This window comes from Aquarana catesbeiana, linkage group LG02 (genome assembly GCF_042186555.1).
Source record: "Aquarana catesbeiana isolate 2022-GZ linkage group LG02, ASM4218655v1, whole genome shotgun sequence".
NCBI lineage: Eukaryota > Metazoa > Chordata > Amphibia > Anura > Ranidae > Aquarana > Aquarana catesbeiana.
In genome coordinates, this window is record NC_133325.1 from 309,723,192 (window position 1) to 309,747,634 (window position 24,443).

The window sequence follows — 24,443 nt, forward strand, 5'->3', positions numbered from 1 at the left end:
TTTGCTTCCCAGGTGCGGCAAATTTCATGTTCTGCTGAGTTTGACAGGCTTTACTATCTGTTCAACTCAACCACTGAAATAAATGGGACTGCACTGCCATTGCATGGCTTTCAGTTGCAATGCCATAATACCATTCAAAATCCCCGTATGGCAAAAAAAAAAAAAAAAAAAAAGGCGTTCCAGAGTCAGCAGTATGACCTCCCAAGCACCAGCAAGCCACTGCTCTACCATCAACCACAGATCACTTTTCAGGAACACGGATATAAACAGCCTAAGTTTGCCAAAACGTTGTGTATGTAAAATAACTGAATTTTTTAGGCTACATTTGCATGGGTGACTAGCCCTACTGTGAATGACTGCAGCATTAATCTGCTGATTCTTGCAGCTGTTTATGACATATGTGAGCAGCTAGCTCCGGCTGCCAAGCCATGTGCACTTCAATGACAAGTGACCGCTGGCTGCAGTTATCCATGGCTGTTTGGACAACTAGTGATTACCTGCAGTGATTGTGCATGGATGCACACCATTTACAGCGCTCCTAACCCAGCGCAAGAATGCTGCTTGCAGGACTTTTTGCAACGTCCCGCAAGCGAACTGCCCCAGTGTGAAAAGACACACTGCAATGAATGGGAGGCGCTTTTCAGAGGCTATTTCTAGCGCTAAAGTGCCTGAAAACTGCCTCAGTGTGAAAGTATTCTAAGTCACATCTTCTGAAACCTCTATGCACCAATTTCCTATATGCACTCACTCCAGTGATGGCTGCACACCATTTTTCAGGGTGCGTTTCCTGATGTGACAACAGTGCACCATGCCTGCATAATGTATGTTGAAATGGACACTAGTAGTTATCATTATAGTGCGACAAGGTCATAATGCTGAATTGGGATGCACATTTAGCTTCTCTCCAATTCAAAATGAAGTCTTGTATCTCCTAAAATTAAGCCCCTGCCCTTTGTCAAATGGCAGCGCCTCAGGGATAGAGAGAGCTCTGCCAATTGGACAGTTTAAAAGGCCTCTTTCACATGGGCGTTTAGGGCCTTAGACCCTGAATGTGCTGTTTGTTTATGCAGCTTCAGTTGCCAAGGTGCTGCGCGCAGCAAGTGTATGGAGATGCAGCGGTTGCATATCCTATTCTGGCTAATAGGAATTTAGATGAGCAGCCCAGAACGCACAACTGTCAGCTGTCAGAACATCGTACGAAAAATACCACTTTCGACTCAATCGTACGATAATCTGATTGTTAGTACACAGCTTTCGAGAGCCGATCACACAACAGTTCATCTGATATTATCCGATGGGACAAGTACGAACATTTTTCTCGTACCATACCAGATCGTACGATTTTTGTTTAATCAGTACAGTTGTCCTTCGAAAATACAATACAACACATTACATAGCTTCCGGATTTTTATTCTGTTGTACAAGAATTTTCTTCACTTTAGTAGCCTCTTCTTTTTCGATATGAGACTAGCATGCAAAAAACAAAAAATCGGATGATCGTTTGTCCGATAATCTCATTGCGTGTACCAGGCATTAGTGCCTGTGTAAATGAGGTTTTAAGGAGGAAGGATTAACCCTTAAAGAGGCAGTAAACTCCCCTGGTTATAATAATAATATATATATATATATATATATATATATATATATATATATATATATATACACACACATACATACACGCATGCATGCATACATACATACATATATAGTGTGGTTTACCGATAGGTACTATAAATATCTCCTAAACTTGCACAGTTAGGAGATATTTACTGTATACGACGCCGATGACGTCATCGGCACATGCGCTCTGAAGGAACAGCCGTCAGTGCTGTTCAGAGCCCTGTGATGTGACCGGCGGTTCCCGTGTGCATGCGCAGGAATGACGTCATCGCGGCTTGGCCACTCACAACAACTGAGCCCGCCAACCCCGAAGAAACACCGGCGAAGATGTCAGCCGTCTCAGCGGTGTGCGGGCACCACTGGAGGGCTTCGTTCTAAGGTAAGTTTTTTATATTAAGCTAGTATGTGTTGTCTTAGGTTTTTTTTTTTTTTTTGGGGGGGGGGGGGGGGGGGTTTACAACCTCTTTAACTTGGAAAGAACAAGAGGCCCAGTGTACACAGTCTGAAAGCTAAAGTGGAGATTACGGGAGGCAAGTAAAAAAAACAGACACGGGTTGATTTACAAAAGGCAAATAGACTGTGCAATCTGCAAGGGGAGTTGCGCAAGAGCTTAGTAAATGAGATGCAGCTTCACTTTGCAAAGAATACCCAATAACTTGCAAGGAAAGTAAAAAAGAAAAACAGCATTTTTGCTTTCAGAGGATTCAATGATAGAAGTCAGCAGAGCTTCCTCTCATTTCCTAAGCTCTGGGGCAATTGCACTTGCAGAGTGCACAGCCTATTTGCCTTTAGGAAATCCATCCCCACTGTGTTACTACTTTAAAAACATATTTATCTTAATTTTTCATTAATACATTATTGGAATACACAGGGGTCTAGCTAACTCTGTCAAGTTACCATAAAATACACAAGGGCATCACTTGCAACTAGAAGATGAGGTTTGACCTCTACCAAAAAAGGTTTCTGTGGAACAGTCTTCCACATTACATAGTTTCAGTAAACTCAAGGGACTGCATTCCCAAAAGAACAAAATATAAATGGCTGCTCATATTTCCATAACCAGAAATTATGCAATTGCCTTTGGGGATCAGAAAGGATTTTTTTCTCCCCATCACATTTTTTAGCATTTCTTTACATAAACTAGAGAGCATAGGTTCAGGAGCTGCAACGTCATTGTTATTTAGTGTGCTTGGGTGGATATACAAGTCTTATTTATATTTATATATATATATATATATATATATATATATATATATATATATATATATATATATATATATATATATATATATATATATATATATATATATATATATATTTTTGTTAAAAAAAAAAAAAAAAAAAAAAAACCAACAACCATAGCAATACTAGTTGTTTTTATTAATACACCTTTCTTACTACATGGAAAATGCTACTGTAGTGGCATTGGAGTGAGATGGCATTTCACATAAGCAGTTGTCTATCTGTGCCCACATTTTGTCATGTGTTATAAGTCATATTAAACCCAAAAGCAAACAATTATTATATTGCAGCTTACCAATTCTTTAGATGTCATGGCTGTATTTATTTTCTTTTTTAGACTTTCTTTCTTCTATTTTCACCTGGGGATCCAACTTGCAAGTCTGTTTTTCAAAAGAACAAGCCCTCCAGCAGGATGCATCAGTTACATAAATGAGACAAACCATTTGAAAGGATAAGTTCACCTTTCAAAAAATAAATTTTATATATATATATATATATATATATATATATATATATATATATATATATATATATATATATATACACACATACATTTGCAGGTAAAAAAATATGTGCATTTTTTTTTTTTACATATCCAGCAGATCATGGGTGCACTGCCAGGATCTTGCAGACTCTGAGTCAGCTGTCTGGCCATATCGCTGATACAGGCAGACAGCTACTGAACTGCAGAAAGAAATCAATGAACTTCAAGAGCGTTCACCAGTGCCCACACATTTCATTGAGAACTACAAGTTGTCTGCCGCGGAGGACAGCGGTACTTGTAGATCACTTATTTAGAGGACCATGTGAATGAATGACGTGCTTGTGTGAGAGGAGCACCGCACTACAGCCCTGTTTCCAAAAAGTGACAGCGGGTGCGGTAAGACGATTCCCCCGCTCACTGTCACAGCATGGAAAACGTTGGCGGCAAAAGGTGGGCATATAGCAGCATGTTACATGTTACACTCCAAATAAGGGTGTAACATGTAACATGTTCCTAAAGGTGAACTTATTCTTTAACACTAGCAGGGGTGAATCACATTTTCAGCTTTTATTTATTTATCCCAAAAGCAAAAATACACTGTCGCTGTAACTACTTATAAAGTATTATTGGAATTTGGCTTCAATTTGTTAGTGTATCTATATCTTTCAGTACATCCAACACTCCCCTCCCCCTAGACTGATGATGTTGCTGTCCAAAAGGTGCCTCCTGTGCTCCTTCACCCAGATTGGGGGCACTCTAATACAGGAGTTGAAAGCAGAGGTGAAAAAAAAAAACCTAAAAAAGAAACCTAATGCAGCCACCACATCCAATGATTGGTAAGTTTCAATATACTACACTTTTTGTTTTTTTGGTTTTGGGTCTAATACCGCTTTAAATATTTAAACACAATATATGATGGGGACCATTGCATTGCTAAAATCTTGTTAAGCCAATGTCTTGCAATGTGAAAACAAGCATGGTCCAGCCAACAGTAAAAATAACAAATGAATACATTTCGAAGACTAGCATGTCCCCTGAGCCCTTCCCTTCTTCGTACGTGATAGATTAAGCAGGGTAGGATGAAAGCAGCTATAGACTCATTAATATGGATGCAGACCTAATTATGTTACAGCTGAGTCACACTGCTTAACATTTCCAACTCTTCCCATTTCCAATAAAACTACACCAAATACTGTCAAGTCAACATGTACAAATAATAGTTAGCTGCTCAATATAAAACCAACACAGATAGTCCATAGAGGAAGGGCCAAGTGTACAATATAACCAAAAACTAGCTAATTGGTTTCAGCTTTAAGAGACTGTAGGTGGCCTACCTCCAAATATATCTGGTGCTTATATATCTGTATGTCCTACTGCTGGTGCTTTTATAGACTGGAGTAGAATTACCCTGTTGGGTGTGCAGCATCCCTATTTGCAAATGCATGCATATAAGACCTTTTTAAAGTGGAACTTTAGTCAGAAAATGAAGTCCTGCTAGATCAATTCAGACTGGCCCCTTTTGTAGGTATAGCCATGTAAAACGTTAAAAATAAGTGCCTATACTGTTTAAAATCCAGTAATACACTGTTTCATCCTGCTCTGTAGATGATCAGTTGCTCTCTATTTGTAGGCACAGTTGAATTTGTAGAGGCCGATCTGCTGACAGCCTTAAAGTGGAATTAAACCTTCCTATGCTTTACAGCCAAAGAAGCTGCTTCTGTTTGATCTGAAACTGCCATGGTGCTGCACATGTAATTAGTTATGACACTAGTCATTTGATGGTTTGGCAGTTTGGTTGAGGACAAAAGAAAATATGACAGTTTGCAATTCCAGCATTCCAGAAATGTAACTTTTTTTGAAACTGATAAATTGATGGGTTTAGTTCCGCTTTATGATTTACTGGTGTTCAGGGGCTCTGGGCTTCAGCAAAATGGCAGCCTCTATCAAGAAGAGACAGGATCAATGCTGGAAGCAATTTACAGCACACACTCATTTTGGTAGCAAAATTATTAATGTGGAATGGATGTTCCTTGCTAAAGAACATTATTTTTTATCAATTTGTTATGGGTAAAGTTCTGCTATAAGTTGAAGTAGATTGGTCAGTTCCTCCTTGCTGATCGGTAGGGCGATCGGTATCTGTCCCCTCCATTCTCCCCCTCCGTTCCTCTCTCCTTATCTGTCCCCTCCGTTCTCCCCCTCCGTTCCTTTCTCCTTATCTGTCCCCTCCGTTCTCCCCCTCCGTTCCTCTCTCCTTATCTGTCCCCTCCATTCTCCCCCTCCGTTCCTCTCTCCTTATCTGTCCCCTCCGTTCTCCCCCTCCGTTCCTCTCTCCTTATCTGTCCCCTCCGTTCTCCCTCTCCGTTCCTCTCTCCTTATCTGTCCCCTCCATTCTCCCTCTCCGTTCCTCTCTCCTTATCTGTCCCCTCCGTTCTCCCCCTCCGTTCCTCTCTCCTTATCTGTCCCCTCCGTTCTCCCCCTCCGTTCCTCTCTCCTTATCTGTCCCCTCCGTTCTCCCCCTCCGTTCCTCTCTCCTTATCTGTCCCCTCCGTTCTCCCCCTCCGTTCCTCTCTCCTTATCTGTCCCCTCCGTTCTCCCTCTCAGTTCCTCTCTCCTTATCTGTCCCCTCCGTTCTCCCTCTCAGTTCCTCTCTCCTTATCTGTCCCCTCCGTTCTCCCTCTCAGTTCCTCTCTCCTTATCTGTCCCCTCTGTTCTCCCTCTCAGTTCCTCTCTCCTTATCTGTCCCCTCCGTTCTCCCCCTCCGTTCCTCTCTCCTTATCTGTCCCCTCCGTTCTCCCCCTCCGTTCCTCTCTCCTTATCTGTCCCCTCCGTTCTCCCTCTCAGTTCCTCCGTCCCCCTCCTCCTTCCTTTGTGTATGGATAGAGTCAGCTGACTCTGCCCATTCACATAACTGAAACATTGTAATCTCCTGTGATTATGATGTGTCAGTTTATGAATGGAGAGAAGCCGCTGTCTTCTCTCCATTCATTCTCAGTGCAGCTGAGGCTGCAGAGAAAGCGACTGGGGAATATCTATCCTCTGTCTCTGTCTCTTTCTCTGTCTCAAGGGGGAGATATCAGAGGTCTGTTAAAAGGGCTGATTAAAAAAAAAATAATAAAAAAAACAATAAAGAATAAAAAATTATTATTGTAAAAAATAAAAATTGTAAACAAAAAAAAAAAAAAAAACACACACACACACACATACAACGTTCACCCCCCCCCCCCCCCCAAAAAATAGCAAAAAAAAAAAAAAAACTGTCACGTGACATTAAAAAAAAAGTATCGGTAATCGGTATCGGCGAGTACTTGAAAAAAAGTATCGGTACTTGTACTCGGTCCTAAAAAAGTGGTATCGGGACAACCCTAATACATACAACGGATAAATCACTCAAATGGTCCAATGGTCATTTGAATGGGAAAAGGATCCCAAAAGTGAGAACTAATCTGGGAAAATGTGAAAAAAATCTTTCTACAATAGGAAATATATATATCAGGTTATGATGAGATGGTACTACACACGGACAGCCTTTATCAGATTTATCCCATGATCTTATCACAATTCTGGATAGAAAGGTTTGCTGGACCATATATTTTGGTCCATTACAAGATTAACCACTTTCTGGCAAAATACAATTGATAGACTAAAATGATAAAAACAGAGACCACACCAGCCTTGTGCTACAACTTTGACCCCACTTTATTAATAAATTCCATAATGAGATGCTAAGGGCTTGTCCCTCAAAATGCATCAACAGACTTGTACCTACTGTAGTTTGTTGAAGTCCCTCTATTGGTCATCTATACTATGGAGATGTGAAAAGATCCTGTCCTTTGTATATGAAAGATGGTTAGGTCTGTGGTTGTAATATTTATGTGAGTACTTATTGGGTTTTATTAATAAAGTGAATTCAAAGGTGTTGCAAGGTGGGTGTGCTATCTGCTTTTCCTTCTTATGCATAGTTTGAGGATATGCTCAGGTAAAAATGTCCTAGGTCTTAAAAGAGCAATCCAAAAAAGTACTTCTGGACGTTGTGGTTCCTCTACAAGAAGCTGGAGAGTGCAAAATCTGCTGAAGCTCTGCATAGAAACCAATCAGCTTCCAGCTTTTATTGTCAAAGCTTAAAGGGTTTGTTAACCCATATAAGACAAACACTGCCAGACTCCCTATTAGAGCCTGGCAGAGCACACTGCAGTAGTCTTTTAGAAAAACGAGCGCTGTAAATACCTATTTAGAGCTGTCTTCGGGCCGGTCACATGACTCGCGGGCGCTGTACAGCTCCGATGGATGGATACTGCAGGAGGGGCCGTGATCCCCCTCTGACGTCAGCTGGGGAGATCATATGGCAGCTCAGCCTCTCCTGCAGAAGCCCTGGAAACCAGCTGAGAGTCATGTGACCGGCTGAAGACAGCAACAAATCGTTATTTACAATGCTCGTTTTTATAAAAAACAAATGCAGCGTGCTATGCCAGGATATAAAACATAGGGGCTGGCAGTGAGTTTACAAATTTTCAATTTTAATAATAGCGGCGGGGGCAGAACCACAGACACACAGGCACTAGCTGACAGGCAGGAAGAAGGGGGTGAGGGGAGAGAGGAGAGCTGAGGGGACAGCTGCGTATGACGGAGGGATGTACACAGACCACGGTGGTCAGGGCTGAGTAGCCCTGGTTATCATGGTCAGTACAGAGAAGGCATACAGGAAGTGGCAGGGTCAGGGAGGTTTTTTTTTACAGTTTAGAGGGGAGCAGATTACACAGCACATGCATTGTGCTGTGTAATCTGCTTTAAGGGACCAGGAAATCTATTTCTTTTTTTGGGGTTGACAAACACTTTAATAGAACAAGCTGAAGTCAGAAGCTGATTGCACGGCTGCAGCAGATTTTGCACTCTCTAGTTTTGGTAAATCAACCCCATTGTCCTAATGTCTTAACTTTGAACAGAAACTCTGCGTCTCCATAGGTCAAGGTGCAATGCTAGAGCAAGCAGAGAGAGTATCCCCCCCCCCCCCCATTTATTTTCTCCCCTCCCTTGTTTTCTTTCTTTTCCCATTTCTCCTTTTTCTTCTCTTTTTGACACCACCCTTCCCATTCCTGGTACCCTTCTTCCCTACCTTAAAGTATTTAAAATGTAAAAGGAGAATGATAGTTGCCACCATACCATTTCTGGTGAATGTACTTACAGTATATCCAGGTGCTTGGTAAAAGAATGTACGGTCACATCCAGACTTGGGCCAAGGCCCAAACTTTAGGAGACCAACAATGGGATTCTTAGATACCTGTATGTAAGATTTATTGTAAAACGTTTATTCTTTTGTCCACGGCCCACCATTTTGTGCTGCAACTTTGTAATTGTGACCCATCTGTTGTTTCTATTGGTAGTCATGAGCATAATATATTATTAGTTCCACTGCAGGTTAACCAGCCTGCATACATATTCTGTATATTCTCTATAAATTACTGTATATCTACATCCTAGTCTATAACACATTCCATTGCTCAATTCACAAAAAATGCATTGTGGTATATGAACAATGATGAGCAGGGCGTCTGTTTTGCATTCTGTACACAATAATCTGTATTTCTGTATGTCTGAATGCTTCTTTTGTACTTTCTTCTATCTGGACTATCAGTAGTGGCCTGTATTGTACTTAAGGAATCATAAAGAGAACCATTTCTCTTTTCACTGCCCAATGTCACACACGCTATTATTATACATAGCTGTTCTCTGCCATAAAGAATATCGATAACTTGGATGGATTAGTCATCATTATTATTTTCATACCAGCAGTCTGGTTAAGCCTCCCAGGACCTTATTGCACCCTATTTCTGCCTAAGTATCTTGTAATTCAATTGGTAGCCAGCTAGCCTAATATAAAATACAAACAATGCCTTCTTTTGTCCACTAAGCTTACCGTGCAACATGGACTTTCACAAGTTATATAATACCAGTACTAGTAAGCACAAGTAAGAGACACAGCATTATTATAATGTATTCAAGCGATCAATTAAAGGGCACCAATAGTGCTCTGGAAAAAAACATGCTGATCATCCTTGCTCTGCTGTGTGTAGCCGAAGTTCCTGTAAATGTACCCCTCTTGAACGCGTTATTGATATCTTTGTTCAGTCATAGCAACTCGTACATGTATGTGATGTCACTTTTGTGGCATACAGTTTATTATCTTCACTAATGCTGACTGATGTCATGAGCATGGAAGGCTCCTTTTCCTCTACTTATATTGACAGCAAAAAAGTAGAAATGTCCTCACTTCCCTTGCATTTCACAAAATTAAAAAAGAAAAAAAAACAGAAAGAACTGGATGCGATGCCTCCCCAAGATGCCAACATTCAGGAGAGCATTTTCCCAATGCCAGATTGATCCTGCATCCCCTGGGTCTAAGCACACCAAGGCCCTCAGTTAAGCCACAATGAAGCAAGAAACTTAATATAACTAGAACTATAGGCAAAACATTTTTTTTGGGTAGAGTAAGGGAGGATTATAAACCCTGTAGGGTTTATATTTTTTCCCCTCTTTGTCCCAATGGTGACAAATACCTTCTCTTCCTGTCCCACAGCCAAAACAGGAAGTGGGAGGAAATCCCTGCAAATTAAGAGAATCTCTTGGGGACCCCCAGGTCACCAGAACCAGTGTCCTCATTGGAAGATTTCCCCTCTATTACTTTTCTTGGGACAACCCACATTTTGGGATTTTCTTTTACTTTCACTTTCAATGATAATGGTAAATAGAACAAATGGAGAGGGTGAATCTCCCTAACCTGAGGCACAGACAGCAATAAAAACTGACAGGGGTTCTAATTCCTCTCCACTCTATGCAAAATTAAAAAAAGTTTTGCCTTTAGTTATACTTTAAAGGATAACTCAAAGCAAATGTTGTGAGGGATAGAACCATTGTCTGGTATTTTTGTTGTGTGTGACCCTATTAGGGAGATTCACTTCCTCTAAGGCTACTTTCACACTGCACCGCCCGTTTGTTATCGCTAAAGCGCCACTCGTTTTAGTGGCGCATTTTTCAGCCACTAGCGGGGCGTTTTTAACACCCGCTAGCGGCCAAAGGAGAGGTTACAAGTGCCTGTGTTGCGGCACGTCCAAATCGCTTTTCATGCGCTTTGGAAGCGCTGCTGATTCATTTCAATGGGCAGGGCATTTTAGGAGTGCTGTATACAGCGCTCCCAAACCACCCTAAAGATGCTGCTTGCAGGACTTTTCCTAACGTCCTACAAGCGCTCCGCCCCCAGTGTGAAAAGTCACACTGAAATGAATGGGAGGTGGTTTTCAGGCGTTGGTTAGAGGCTATTTCTAGCACTAAAACGGCTGAAAACCTCCTCAGTGTGAAGCCAGCCTTACAGTCCTAATCAGTCATGGGGAACAAAAGTGATGGTAAATCCAAAATTTTGAGTTGCCCCCAGGACAGGAATAGAGGGGAAATCTTTCAATGTAGACATTTTCCGTGAAAACTGTTTAAGGGAGGGATTTCCATTACATTGAAAAGATATCCTTTTAGGACAGGAAGTGAGGGGAAATCTCTATAAGGAGACATGGATTATAAAAAGGACAGTATCCCAAATCACTGTCGACACAATTTGAATATATTTTTACAAACATAGTGCTCCTTTAGCCCCAACTCCCTTAGGATTAAAGTGATTCTAAAGGCTGAAGTTTTTTACCTTCACGCATTCTACCTGAGCTCCCTCTCAATCCAGCAACGTGCGCAAGAGCATTGGCTCTTAGGGACTCTTCCTCCTAATTGGCTGAGACGCAGCGGAAGACATTGGTTCCCGTTGCTGTCAATCACAGCCAGACAGCCAATGAGGAAAGTGAGGGGGTGGAGCCGTGCCGCGGCTCCGTATCTGACTGGACAGATTAAAACCACTACACAGAGCAGATAAGTATGACATATTTGTTATTTTAAAAAAAAATTGCCTTTAAAGCCTCACCCACCCACACTAGGCTATTTGAGTGTCATTACAGAGCTAGTGTAAAGGAGTTAGAGTTTTAGGCCTATATTACACTAGTGATGCTATTTCTTGCCAACTTTGGCATTTGATAGCTGAACGTTGAATGACAGTATGAGGGGTTTTAAGAGAATCACACTCAGTCTTAAATGCTTAAAAAGTAAAGGTCCTTCCTACAGTCCATGTCATACTAGTTATCCTAATGCTGATGACAACTCACCAACAATGGGATCACTATACAGGGCTCAAAAGGGTAAATACCAGACAAGTGAGACATCGCTTCCTTGCAACATGCATTCTGCAGCAATTGGATAATCAGAGCAGTAATACCACAGTCATCAGGTTTGCAAAGGGAGCAACACATGGAAGCAAGGAAGTATTGTTTCTGCAGTTTTGAGCCATTCTGTCAATGACAACAGGATCGAATGTGTGACATCATCCACAAGATGCCTGCTATCACCTTTATTGGTCCAAAATTGTCTTATGTGCCAGTGTTTCATATAATTTAACTTGGTTAATGGGGTCTGACTTTTCCTGACTTGGGTCAAGTGATTGCACAATAGAATGACAGCTAGCAGGGCTTTGCCATGAAGTCAGAGAAAGTCAGGTACCAGTAACGAGGTGAAACCAAACAAGAAAGGGGCATAGAAGATACATTTCTTAGTATTAAAAGCAAAAGCAGGAATCAAGTTGGGTCTTCTATTAGGCGGATTATATATTACAAAACTAGAGCTCAGGTTCACTTTAGCAGAAAGACCACCTGCACTTTCAGGAGACTGTATTTTTATTTTTTTAAAGTGTGTCTCAACCAATCTGTTTTCTTAGCATACAGGTTAAATAATTACCATCTGCCACAGAGAGACATATAATGGTAAGCATTATAATAGTACAATTTAATTTTCTTGCGCTATAGAGACATAGCTGTTATTTATTAGAATGGAACATGTTCTGCAAAAGATAATTGTAGCTAGTGACAGATGGGACCTACCTTTCCCATTTTGCCAGGCTGTATACCAGGACAGGCTGAGGAAAGAAGTGATAAACACTAATGCGGTGGCCACAGTTCCATTTCGGAGCCTCATTTCATTGCACCATCACACTGGTTCTGTAGTGCCTACATTAACATTAAAGAACTTAAATATCCAAGTCTGTTTATGCACAGCTGGGAATACATCAACGGTCCTGCCTCATCTGGCGCCGGGAAAGACGTTCAGCTCTTCTGTTTATGCACAACATAATGATGTTCTTTCACATCTCCTGACCAGTCCTGGCACCTTCACCTTAATTCTCCTCTGTGGCTTTACGTTCCTCCCTATCAAAAGACAAAACACACAGAAAAGATGGAATCTTCTGTAAAATAACGCCTACAGAACTAAACTCTGAAAAAGACAGAGATCACACGGATACATTAAAAGAATTCTATACAAATGGAATATTATTCTAAGGGTTTTGTCTTGGAAGTGAAACAAAAGTACAATTTGATTAAAGGAAGAACATTAAAGGTTATTTGGCAGCACAGAAGCACTTCAGCTCTCTACGGGCCTAATATGATAACTTTGATGGCTAAATGCAATGTGATTTTGATACCAGATGCTTCTGAGATCATTCAGAACTCATTGCAGGTACAGTTGACCTTCTTCAAACTGATTTAGCATTTCCATGGACAACAAAAGCCCATTGGTACTGGCCTTAAAAGGCAATCCAGTGAAAAACTTCTCTTTACAACAGTGGTCCCCAAACTGCAGCCCGGGGGCCAGATGTGGCCCTTTGCTTGCCTATATCTGGCCCTTGGGGCACTATTCCTCCCACTGACACCAACAGGGCATAATTCCTGTCTCTGATACCAACAATAGGGCACTATTCCTCCCACTGACACAATAATGGGTCACTACTTCTTCCACAGACACCAATGATGGGGCACCATTCCCCCCATTGACATCAATGATGGGGCTTTATTTCTCCCACCGACACCAATGATGAGGCACTATTTTTCCCACTGACACCAATGATGGGGCACTGTTTTACACCCACTGATACTAATGCCGCGTACACACGAGCGGACTTTACGGCAGACTTTGCCCGGCGGACTTTTCGACGTACTTTACGACGGACTTTCTGAATGAACGGACTTGCCTACACACAATCCACCAAAGTCCGTCGAATTCGTACGCGATGACGTACGACCGGACTAAAACAAGGAAGTTCATAGCCAGTAGCCAATAGCTGCCCTAGTGTGGCTTTTTGTCCGTCTAACTAGCATACAGACGAGCGAGTCCGTCGGATAGATTTAAAACATGTTTTCAAATCTAAGTCCGTCCAACTTTTGAGCAAACAAAGTCCGCTGGAGCCCACACACGATCGAATTGTCCGACGAAATCCCGTCCGCCGGGCAAAGTCTGCCGTAAAGTCCGCTCGTGTGTACGCGGCATTAGGCATTTTCTACTCTCAATAGCCACAGTCCGGCCCCTCAAAGTCTGAAAGACGGTAAACTGGCCCTTTGTTTAGAAAGTTTGGAAACCCCTGCTCTACAACATGCCCTAGGCTCGGTCGGGCTCCCTCATGATAAGACTCACTTCTCCAAGCCCACAAGTTATGTTTCTAAGACAGCCTCTCTCAAACAGGGTTCCTCCAGAGGTTTCTAGGAGTTCACTGAGCAGTGATTGATTCTGCTTGATGATGCCCACATAGGCACCAACACCACTCAGCAGAGCCACTGGATTGGGACCAGTTTCTCAGGTAAGCAACCACTCACACAAATAATCAAGTTCACTGTCTGTAAGGGGAAGATTCTTCCCACTGTCCACCACTCTCCTCAAATTTATTGGGATCCTTTATTGGCCACCACTGACATGGGCATTTTTCTCAGGAACAACCAGTATAACAGGGCATTCTTTCCACTGACCACCAGTGCAAGAAAACCATTTTCTCACTGACCACTGTCCCTGCTGTCGAGTAGCGTATGACCAGCTTAAGAATATATCTTTCCCTCCAGCATTTCTATTTAAAGATTTTCATAACTGGGCCAGCAAATGGACTGGCTGAAGTGGTTCATAGATTTCATGGTAATGAACTGAGTTCCTCTCAGCAGTAAAAGGTAGTGCAACTCTGCAGAACAATATATAACAGTACAAACAAAAGGCATTTTCTCCTTAAACCATTTGGGTGTGCAGATCATATTTGTGACTGTTACTTTTAGTAAATTATACTAGATCAAAGAAAGCTGTATTCGCCAAAGAAGTACCAATACTTTTTTTCTTTAAAGCGGGGGTCCACCTATCTATCGTTTTTTTTTTTTTTTAGTTCATTCACAAACTTTTCACATATTGTGTGTAATATGTCCGCCTGTGTCAGATTTCGTCGGAAAGAATAACTTATATTATTCACTGCAGGCGGTTTCCATCTTCATTGTGGGCATTTGAAGCCCACAAGCATTTATTTCCTGGATGTGGTGAATGCTGTGCTCCCAGCATTCACCGCTCGTTCCCGCACATGCTCAGTGGCATCCTGGGAAGCCTGAGACTAGCTCCCAGGAGTCTGGGAGAGGCTAGAAACACGCCTACTCCCACGGGAGGAGAACCAGGAAGTGCAAAGAAGAATAGAAAAATAAAAGGTAATTACGGCGATTTAAATTTTTTTAAACGGCATGTCAGCATCTAGGCAAGGAAGAGAATACATACAGATATTGTTCAAAATTTGGGTGGAACTCCGCTTTAATCTTGCTGTGTTTTATATAAATGCTAATTAAATATGCATATCAAATCATAATTTGTGGCATAAAAGGACATTAACAAAAGAGCACCAAGCACGTGTTTATCATTGCTCCTATTAAAAAATCAGATTTAATTTCAGCCTATGCTGGGCAGACTAATGAAGATTGGATTGTGATGGAACGCTATGGATGGCACAACAGTGCCCTTTACACACGTTTCTACAGAAATCAAATCATTTTTTTTCTAAAGGTTTTCCCTTGTTATTAGAATCGTGTGGATTAAAATAGGGAGGTTAACTGCTACGAGATGTGTTAGTTATATTACCCAATTGTTAATTCAACATAACATAAAAAATTAATTCTCAGTATATTAGATACTAACAGAATACAGGATTTGGAGGAATATTTTTTTAAGAGGCTATACTGAGCTTTCTAATAAAAGAGATTGAGAAACTCTCAAATTCCCAGGAAATAGTACAGTCAAGTATAAATAGTAAAGCCTAAAATAGCCACGTATAAATGTAGGACTAGAGGTCACACTTGGAAAAGCCCTTTGCACGTATTTTTCCATGAAAATATCCCAATGTTCTAAAAAACTAAATAATATATTATTCTAACTGGTGATTAATCATGCTTCTCTCTGCAAAATCACTATTTCGGTTAGAAATAAATAAAATAAATACATTTTAAAAAAGCCGTTTGTTTCAGTATATAAAACCCTCACCCACTTCATTTAGCTGACCATTTGTTTATGCACAGACAGAATGACGTCCCCCACAACCCAACTGTGAAACATTCCAGTTAAAAAGAAAAACATCCCACACAGCCACACTCTAGTCAAGAATTTTCTACTGTTTGTTTGATTATTGTGATTATAAAAACAAAGACTTCTGTTTTCTGATTCTGACATTTTTTTCTTTAAAAGTGGTGTTCTGGCCAAAATTATACTTCTTAAATAAAAAAACCCCTATAATACACAAGCTTAATGTATTCTAGTAAAGTTAGTCTGTAAACTAAGGTCTGTTTTGTTAGTTTATAGCAGTAGTTTGTTATTTTATAAACTTACAGCAGGCCGTGGCCATCTTAAATGTGGGCATCTGAAGCCAGACTGTATTTCTTCCTGGATCTCATCCTTGCAGATCTCGCACGTGCTCAGTGCAGCACAAGCAGTGTAATAGGTTTCAGGTCAGGTTTCCATAGCAACGGCAGTGTCAGAGGAAGTTGCTGCCCCTTGCTGCCCCAGAAGGCATTGCAAACAGGAAATGAAGAGATGGGCCACGGCCAGGGAGGAGGAAGTGAAAAATGAATACAGCAGATATACAGTAGGTGCTGAGAAAAAAATTTTTAAAATATCCAATTCGTTTACAGTGCACAGTTTAGTGAGGGATGCTGAAGAGTTGTAAAAGTGGGTGGAACTCCACTTTAAGGTGTCACAACTCTGCTGCTAAAGCTGGCCATACGCTAGTAACATTTTGGTCAAATTATTTTTCGTTTTTAGGAATATTTGTTTGATTTTCTAATCATTATTGGGGTCAAATCGACTTTGGTTTGCAACTGCAGTAACAAGAAAATTTGAACAGGCAAGATGGAAACATTTTTTCCAACAAACTAATTCCCAACAGAAAATGTGGTTTTCATTTGGGAAAGACCATTCATTCCAAAATCAAACGTTAAAAAGCAATCAAAATTTTGAAGTACTTTTGAACGACATTCGCAAGTCACTGAATGTACTGAGAATTCCCATAGGAATGTTCGTACAAACACTCGTCCAAAAATCTACTAGTATATGGCAAGCTTAACTCATCTGCACATGAATCCTGAAGGCTTGCCCTGCCGGCCGCCAGCACACATAAAAGGATATTATGAAAACTGCCTTAAAGCGGACCTTCAGTCATTTTTTCATCTTTCCATCTATTAAATCTTCTGCCCTTGTTGTTTTAACTTTGGATAGTAAAACTTTTTTTTTCTACCAGTAAATACCTTATACAGCCCACTTCCTGTTCCTTGTCTGGTAAAAAGTCTAAGCTTATGACGTCATGCACAGCTTTCTCTCTCGCTCTCCTCAGAGTTTGCCAGGAAGGGAGGGGGATCAGTCCTAAGAGGATTAATGAGAGCTGCAGAGCTGGAGGTGTGCCTCTGTTTGTCTGTGTAAATCCAGGAAGTGCAGGCAGCAGCTTCAGCTGCCCACAGTTAAAATGGATGCAGCCAGACTCAGTGGAGACAGATTTCTGCAGCATATTGGCAAGTACAGAATAACAGTATATATAAAATAATACGCAAAGTGGTTGGAGGGAAGCTTCAGAATGGCAGAGATGTTTTTATTACAAATTATGTGAGCAGACTGCAGTTTCTCTTTAAAGAGGAAGTTAAGTGCTAAGTGCATAATGTGCTAGTATGCATCGCATACTAGCACATTAGGTGAAACTTACCTCCAAAACGAAGACCTCATTGTCACCACTGGAGGCCGCATCCATCTTCGTCCGTCTTCCTTCCGGGTCCGCGGACTCCAGCTGCGTGACTGGCCAGAGCCGCATGACGTCATGCTGCCGGTCATGGCACAGGACCCTGAAGAAACGGCACAGGTGGCCATTCCTTCAGAGCACATGCGCCGATGATGTCATCGGCTGCTCATGCAGTAAATATCTCCTAAAGGTAAGCCTTATTGTACAAACAATCCATGGAAGTTTACTTCAACTTTAAATGAGAAGTACGGGATTTTTTAATTTTATTTTGGTATCATACTTACCTAGGTGGTGGCTGCATCTGTCCACCACAGCTTCTAAGACTGAGAACCGAGCGATCAAACGTCGCCGATCGCTTGGCTCTCACAGCTCCCTGAGCAGAGAGCTGGTGGCTCTGCCCCTCCAGAGCTCACTGGAGCGCTGGGCTGTGAAGGGGGTTGGAGTGGCCCGGCTAAGGCTGTCAGCGGCCCGCTGAGAGGCTGAGCCGGGTGTCGGTCAAGGCATGTGGGCGGATCCTGACCACATAGTCACGATCTTTCCTGAGCCTGGACTGGCTCTGTGATGGCAGCTAACTTCAGCCCACTGTCTGCTGAAAACGGTTCACAGGAGTGCAGAACAAACTGCATTCCTGTGATTAATAGATGAAGCACAGCCAAAAAAGCTTTGGCTGTACTTCTCCTTTAAGAAAGATGGTGGCTACGTATCATTCACTCTTGCCCTGTCTTCTCTTTCACATTTCAAAAGCTGGTACAGGCACATCCACTGCCAGCCTGATAAGAAATTTCACAGCGTGTAGAAGACGATGAGAGCTTAACCACTTACGGACCACCTGCCGTCGTTGTACGTCTGTAATTTGAAGAAGAATATCATTGTTATGGCAGAAGCTAGCTGCCATAACCCCGGTATCCTCTTCTTCAGCGGGCGGTCCACTTTCAGATAAAAGTGGTCTCTGTGACGGACTCACAGCAAAATCACTTTTATCGGTGGCGGGAGAGGGCCCCCCCTCCCGCTGCGCTCCAGTCGGTGCCCTCAGCCTCTTAGCGGAGCTGCCGGCAGTAGCGGAGGCGATCGGATCCTGTTTTCTCTGGGGTATGGAGCTGAGCAAGGCCCTCACCCATACCAATGCAGAGCGGAAGCAACGTCAAAACATCACTTCCGCCCTTAGCTCTTAAAAGCAACATTTTTTTTTTCTTGCATTTTAGTGTAAATATGAGATCTGAAGTCTTTTTGACCCCAGATCTCATATTTAAGAAGTCCCGCATGCTTTTTTCTATTACAAGGGATGTTTACATTCCTTGTAATAAGGATAAAAGTGACAGATTTTAAGAACAGTGTAAAAATAAAAAATAAAAAGTAACATGTGAGGTATCGCCGCGATCCGTAGATCGGGAGCAATAATTCTAGCCCTAGACCTCCTCAGTAACTCAAAACATGCAACCTGTAGAATTTTTTAAACGCTGCAAGTGGAGATTTGATTTTTAAGGGTAAAAGTTTGACGCCATTCCACGAGCGGACGCAATTTTGAAGCGTGACATGCTGGGTATCAATTTACTCGGCGTAACATCATCTTTCACAATATAAAAAAAAATTGGGCTAACTTTACTGTTGTCTTATTTTTAAAACAAAAAAAAAATGTATTTTTTCCAAAAAAAGTGTGCTTGTAAGACCGCTGCGCAGTAAGTATTGCAACGACCGTCATTTTATTCTCTACAGTGTTAGAAAAAAAATATATAATGTTTGGGGTTCTAAGTAATTTCCTAGCAAAAAAAAAAGAAGAAGATTTAAGCTTGTAAACAACAAGTTTGAAAAATAGGCCCGTTCTTAAAGTGGTTAATATAAATGAACATTACAGATAATTACTCACAGAACAGATTAAAAATAAGAAATTGCATTTACTGAGTTGGTTCCTTGAAAAGTGCGTTACACACAGGTAAGGTAGACATTTACTTCACTGCTAGGCATTGTTTTTGGCCATTTATCCACATCGCACACAAGTAAATTATGTATGATTTAATAGAGGATAAGTGCCTTTTAAAAAATATTTCCAATCCAGATCATGTTCTGAGATACTCTGGAAATGCTGGGCAATGTTTCAAACATTTGTCAATGCTAGAGTATATTGTTAGTAGTACATAATAGGATTGGGCTCCAACGCTGAGGCTTCTGCCCGTCTTCTTTCGGAGTGAAGTAAGGAAAGCATCATTCACTAAACATGCCTGTACTGGATGGAATAGCCTCCTTATCAGAAATCAGGCTCCAGCTAACAATGAAAACATTTACCAGTCACACACATACAGGGGGTCCCCGGGTTACAAACAAGTTAGGGACTGTAGGTTTGTTCTTAAGTTGAATCTGTTTGTAAGTCAGAACAGGTACATTTTTTAAGTGTAGCTCCAGCCAAAAAAACAATTTTTAAGCTTTTTGGATAGCATAGGGAAGGGTTTACACCCCTGTAACATTTGTTTTGCTGTGTGTGCCCATGTTCAGAAGATTTCACCTCACTTTCTGTCCCAATAACAATTGGATTTTGAAAATTTTGGGTTGTTGTGGAAACAAGCCTTGGTGATAAAGCATCAGTGGAGGTACCTTTTCCCCATAATAGCTCTTACAGGAGTGAATTTCCCTTCCTAGGGGTAGATTTCCTCTCACTTCCTGTTGTCTCCCTCGGTTTGTAAGTAGGAGTCGTTTGTAAGTCGGATGTTTGTAACTAGGGGACCCCCTGTATCTGATTCTTTTTGGATCAGTTAGAACACAAGACATCCTATTACTACTGAGTAGGGATGAGCTTCGAGTTCGAGTCGAACTCATGTTCGACTCGAACATTGGCTGTTCGCAAGTTCACCGAACAGCGAACAATTTGGGGTGTTCGCGGCAAATTCGAATGCCGCGGAACACCCTTTAAAAGTCTATGGGAGAAATCAAAAGTGCTAATTTTAAAGGCTAATATGCAAGTTATTGTCATAAAAAGTGTTTGGGGACCTGGGTCCTGCCCCAGGGGACATGGATCAATGCAAAAAAAAGTTTTAAAAACGGCCGTTTTTTCAGGAGCAGTGATTTTAATAATACTTAAAGTCAATCAATAAAAGTGTAATATCCCTTTAAATTTCGTACCTGGGGGGTGTCTATAGTGTGCCTGTAAAGGGGCGCATGTTTCCTGTGTTTAGAACAGTCTGACAGCAAAATGACATTTTGAAGGAAAAAACTCATTTAAAACTACCCGCGGCTATTGCATTGCCGACAATACACATAGAAGTTCATTGATAAAAACGGCATGGGAATTCCCCAAAGGGGAACCCCGAACCAAAATTAAAAAAAAAAAATGACGTGGGGGTCCCCCTAAATTCCATACCAGGCCCTTCAGGTCTGGTATGGATATTAAGGGGAACCCCAGCCAAAATTTAAAAAAAAAAAATGACGTGGGGTTCCCCCTAAATTCCATACCAGACCCTTCAGGTCTGGTATGGATTTTAAGGGGAACCCCGCGCCAAAAAAAAAAACGGCGTGGGGTCCCCCCAAAAATCCATACCAGACCCTTATCCGAGCACGCAACCTGGCAGGCCGCAGGAAAAGAGGGGGGGACAAGAGTGCGGCCCCCCCTCCCTCCTGAACCGTACCAGGCCACATGCCCTCAACATTGGGAGGGTGCTTTGGGGTAGCCCCCCAAAACACCTTGTCCCCATGTTGATGAGGACAAGGGCCTCATCCCCACAACCCTGGCCGGTGGTTGTGGGGGTCTGCGGGCGGGGGGCTTATCGGAATCTGGAAGCCCCCTTTAACAAGGTGACCCCCAGATCCCGGCCCCCCCCCGTGTGAAATGGTAAGGGGGTACATAAGTACCCCTACCATTTCACGAAAAAAGTGTCAAAAATTTTAAAAATGACAAGAGACAGTTTTTGACAATTCCTTTATTTAAATGCTTCTTCTTTCTTCTATCTTGCTTCATCTTCTGGTTCTTCTGGCTCTTCTGGTTCTTCTGGTTCTTCTGGTTCTTCCTCCGGCGTTCTCGTCCAGCATCTCCTCCGCGGCGTCTTCTGTCTTCTCCTCGGGCCGCTCCGCACCCATGGCATGGGGGGGAGGCTCCCGCTCTTCTTTTCTTCTTTTCTTCTTTTCTTCTTTTCTTCTTTTCTTCTTTTCTTCTTCACTTCTTCACTTCTTCACTTCTTCACTTCTTCTTCATTTTCTTCTCCGGGCCGCTCCGCAATCCATGCTGGCATGGAGGGAGGCTCCCGCTGTGTGACGGCGCTCCTCGTCTGACAGTTCTTAAATAACGGGGGGGGCGGGGCCACCCGGTGACCCCGCCCCCCTCTGACGCACGGTGACTTGACGGGACTTCCCTGTGGCATTCCCCGTGACGTCACAGGGAAGTCCCGTCAAGTCACCGTGCGTCAGAGGGGGGCGGGGTCACCGGGTGGCCCCGCCCCCCCGTTATTTAAGAACTGTCAGACGAGGAGCGCCGTCACACAGCGGGAGCCTCCCTCCATGCCAGCATGGATTGCGGAGCGGCCCGGAGAAGAAAATGAAGAAGAAGAGAAGAAGAGAAGAAAAGAAGAAAAGAAGAAGAGAAGAAGAGAAGAGCGGGAGCCTCCCCCCCATGCCATGGGTGCGGAGCGGCCCGAGGAGAAGAAGACAGAAGACGCCGCGGAGGAGATGCTGGACGAGAACGCCGGAGGAAGAACCAGAAGAGCCAGAAGAACCAGAAGATGAAGGAAGATAGAAGAAAGAAGAAGCATTTAAATAAAGGAATTGTCAAAAACTGTCTCTTGTCATTTTTAACATTTTTGACACTTTTTTCGTGAAATGGTAGGGGTACTTATGTACCCCCTTACCATTTCACACAGGGGGGGGGCCGGGATCTGGGGGTCACCTTGTTAAAGGGGGCTTCCAGATTCCGATAAGCCCCCCGCCCGCAGACCCCCACAACCACCGGCCAGGGTTGTGGGGATGAGGCCCTTGTCCTCATCAACATGGGGACAAGGTGTTTTGGGGGGCTACCCCAAAGCACCCTCCCAATGTTGAGGGCATGTGGCCTGGTACGGTTCAGGAGGGAGGGGGGGCCGCACTCTCGTCCCCCCCTCTTTTCCTGCGGCCTGCCAGGTTGCGTGCTCGGATAAGGGTCTGGTATGGATTTTTGGGGGGACCCCACGCCGTTTTTTTTTTTTTTTTTGGCGCGGGGTTCCCCTTAAAATCCATACCAGACCCTTCAGGTCTGGTATGGAATTTAGGGGGACCCCCACGTCATTTTTTTTTTTTAATTTTGGTTCGGGGTTCCCCTTTGGGGAATTCCCATGCCGTTTTTATCAATGAACTTCTATGTGTATTGTCGGCAATGCAATAGCCGCGGGTAGTTTTAAATGAGTTTTTTCCTTCAAAATGTCATTTTGCTGTCAGACTGTTCTAAACACAGGAAACATGCGCCCCTTTACAGGCACACTATAGACACCCCCCAGGTACGAAATTTAAAGGGATATTACACTTTTATTGTTTGACTTTAAGCATTATTAAAATCACTGCTCCTGAAAAAACGGCCGTTTTTAAAACTTTTTTTTGCATTGATCCATGTCCCCTGGGGCAGGACCCAGGTCCCCAAACACTTTTTATGACAATAACTTGCATATAAGCCTTGAAAATTAGCACTTTTGATTATTCATGTTCGTGTCCCATAGACTTTAACGGTGTTCGCATGTTCGAACGAACTTTTTTCCTGTTCGCATGTTCTGGTGCGAACCGAACAGGGGGGTGTTCGGCTCATCCCTACTACTGAGCAATCCCAAAATGCTGCAGCTCTTGAACTCATGAGAAAAAAAAAAAAAAAAAACGGTCATGTTAATCTTAAAAAAAATTTAAAAACACAGATTAATAAAAATACAATTTGATGTCATTTTAATTGCAAATCGCACAATTACTCGAATGTGTCATGATCTCAATCTACTACAATGCCGTGCTAGGAGATTATCAGGCTCTGCTCCAATACATACATACTGACAATGAATTAAACATGCTGAACGAGCAGAGGGATTACCAGCTTCCTTCTGCTCTTTCACAGTCCAATCAGCAGGCAGAAGGTGGGTTCATGACCAAGCTGTGCTGATGCAATAGACATTGAATACCTTACTGTGCCTTCTAGCAGGGGTGTCTGGATTTCAAGACTGGCTAAACAAAATTACAAATCTGTTGGCAGGTAAACAATTTCAACTACAGGTTGGCCCAGTGCTGGCAGATTATGATGGGCAGCTTTTGTCACATGTGAAAAGTTCCCATAATTGTCCCTAACTTGTAACAGCCCTCAACACTTAAAGTGATTGTAAAGAAATATTTTCTTTGTTTTTTCTTTTAAATGGCAACTATGTCATACTTACCTGCTCTGTGCAGTGGTTTTGCACAGAGCAGTCCTGATCCTTTTCTTCTCAGTTTCCCTGCCAGTGCTCTGGGCTCCTCTCCTTTTCCGAGTGCTCCCATGGCAAGCCACTTGCTATGGGAGCACTCGTGCATGTGGGCATACTTCTGAGCCAGGCTGCGTGCATCCATAGACATACACAGCATGGCTCAGGCCCACCTCCCGCTCCCTCCTCACAGGATTTGACAGACAGGAGCAGGAACCAAGGGCTCCCGCTGCTGCCTGAGTCTCCAGAGAGAGGTGCTGCAGCCGGGCACAGCACTGGATTGGGAGAAGACTCAGGGAAGTGTTTAGAGGGGGGGGGGGGGTCACATCAAGTGGTAAAACATTTTTTTTACCCTAAAACAGGGAATGCACTAAGGTAAAAAAATGTTTTAACCTTAGAATCACTTTTAGCCTAACTTAAAGGGGTTGTAAAAGCCTAAGGTTTTTTATCTTAATGTATTCTATGCAGTAAGATAAAAAAAAACTTCTATGTGCAGCAGCCCCCCTCATACTTACCTTAAACCTGATCTTCCTCCAGCGATGTGCACAAGTGCCTCGGCCGTTCGGGACTCTCCCTA

The 24,443-nt window shown here is 42.6% G+C and overlaps 1 protein-coding gene across 3 annotated transcripts in view; it reads right to left on the reverse strand.

Annotated features, from left to right (window-relative positions):
* MGAT4A (alpha-1,3-mannosyl-glycoprotein 4-beta-N-acetylglucosaminyltransferase A) overlaps positions 1–24,443 on the reverse strand; it is a 159,465-nt gene that overhangs the window by 118,860 nt on the left and 16,162 nt on the right. The window contains exon 2 of one of the 3 annotated variants that reach the window (XM_073614666.1): positions 12,304–12,627. The exons of 1 other annotated variant lie outside the window; for it this stretch is intronic. In XM_073614666.1, coding sequence (XP_073470767.1) covers positions 12,304–12,397 — 94 coding nt within the window. In that variant the 5' untranslated portion in view covers positions 12,398–12,627. Of the gene's footprint in view, positions 1–3,157; positions 3,288–12,303; positions 12,628–24,443 lie in introns of those variants that run through there. One more of the 3 variants, XM_073614668.1, reaches the window with a different exon arrangement.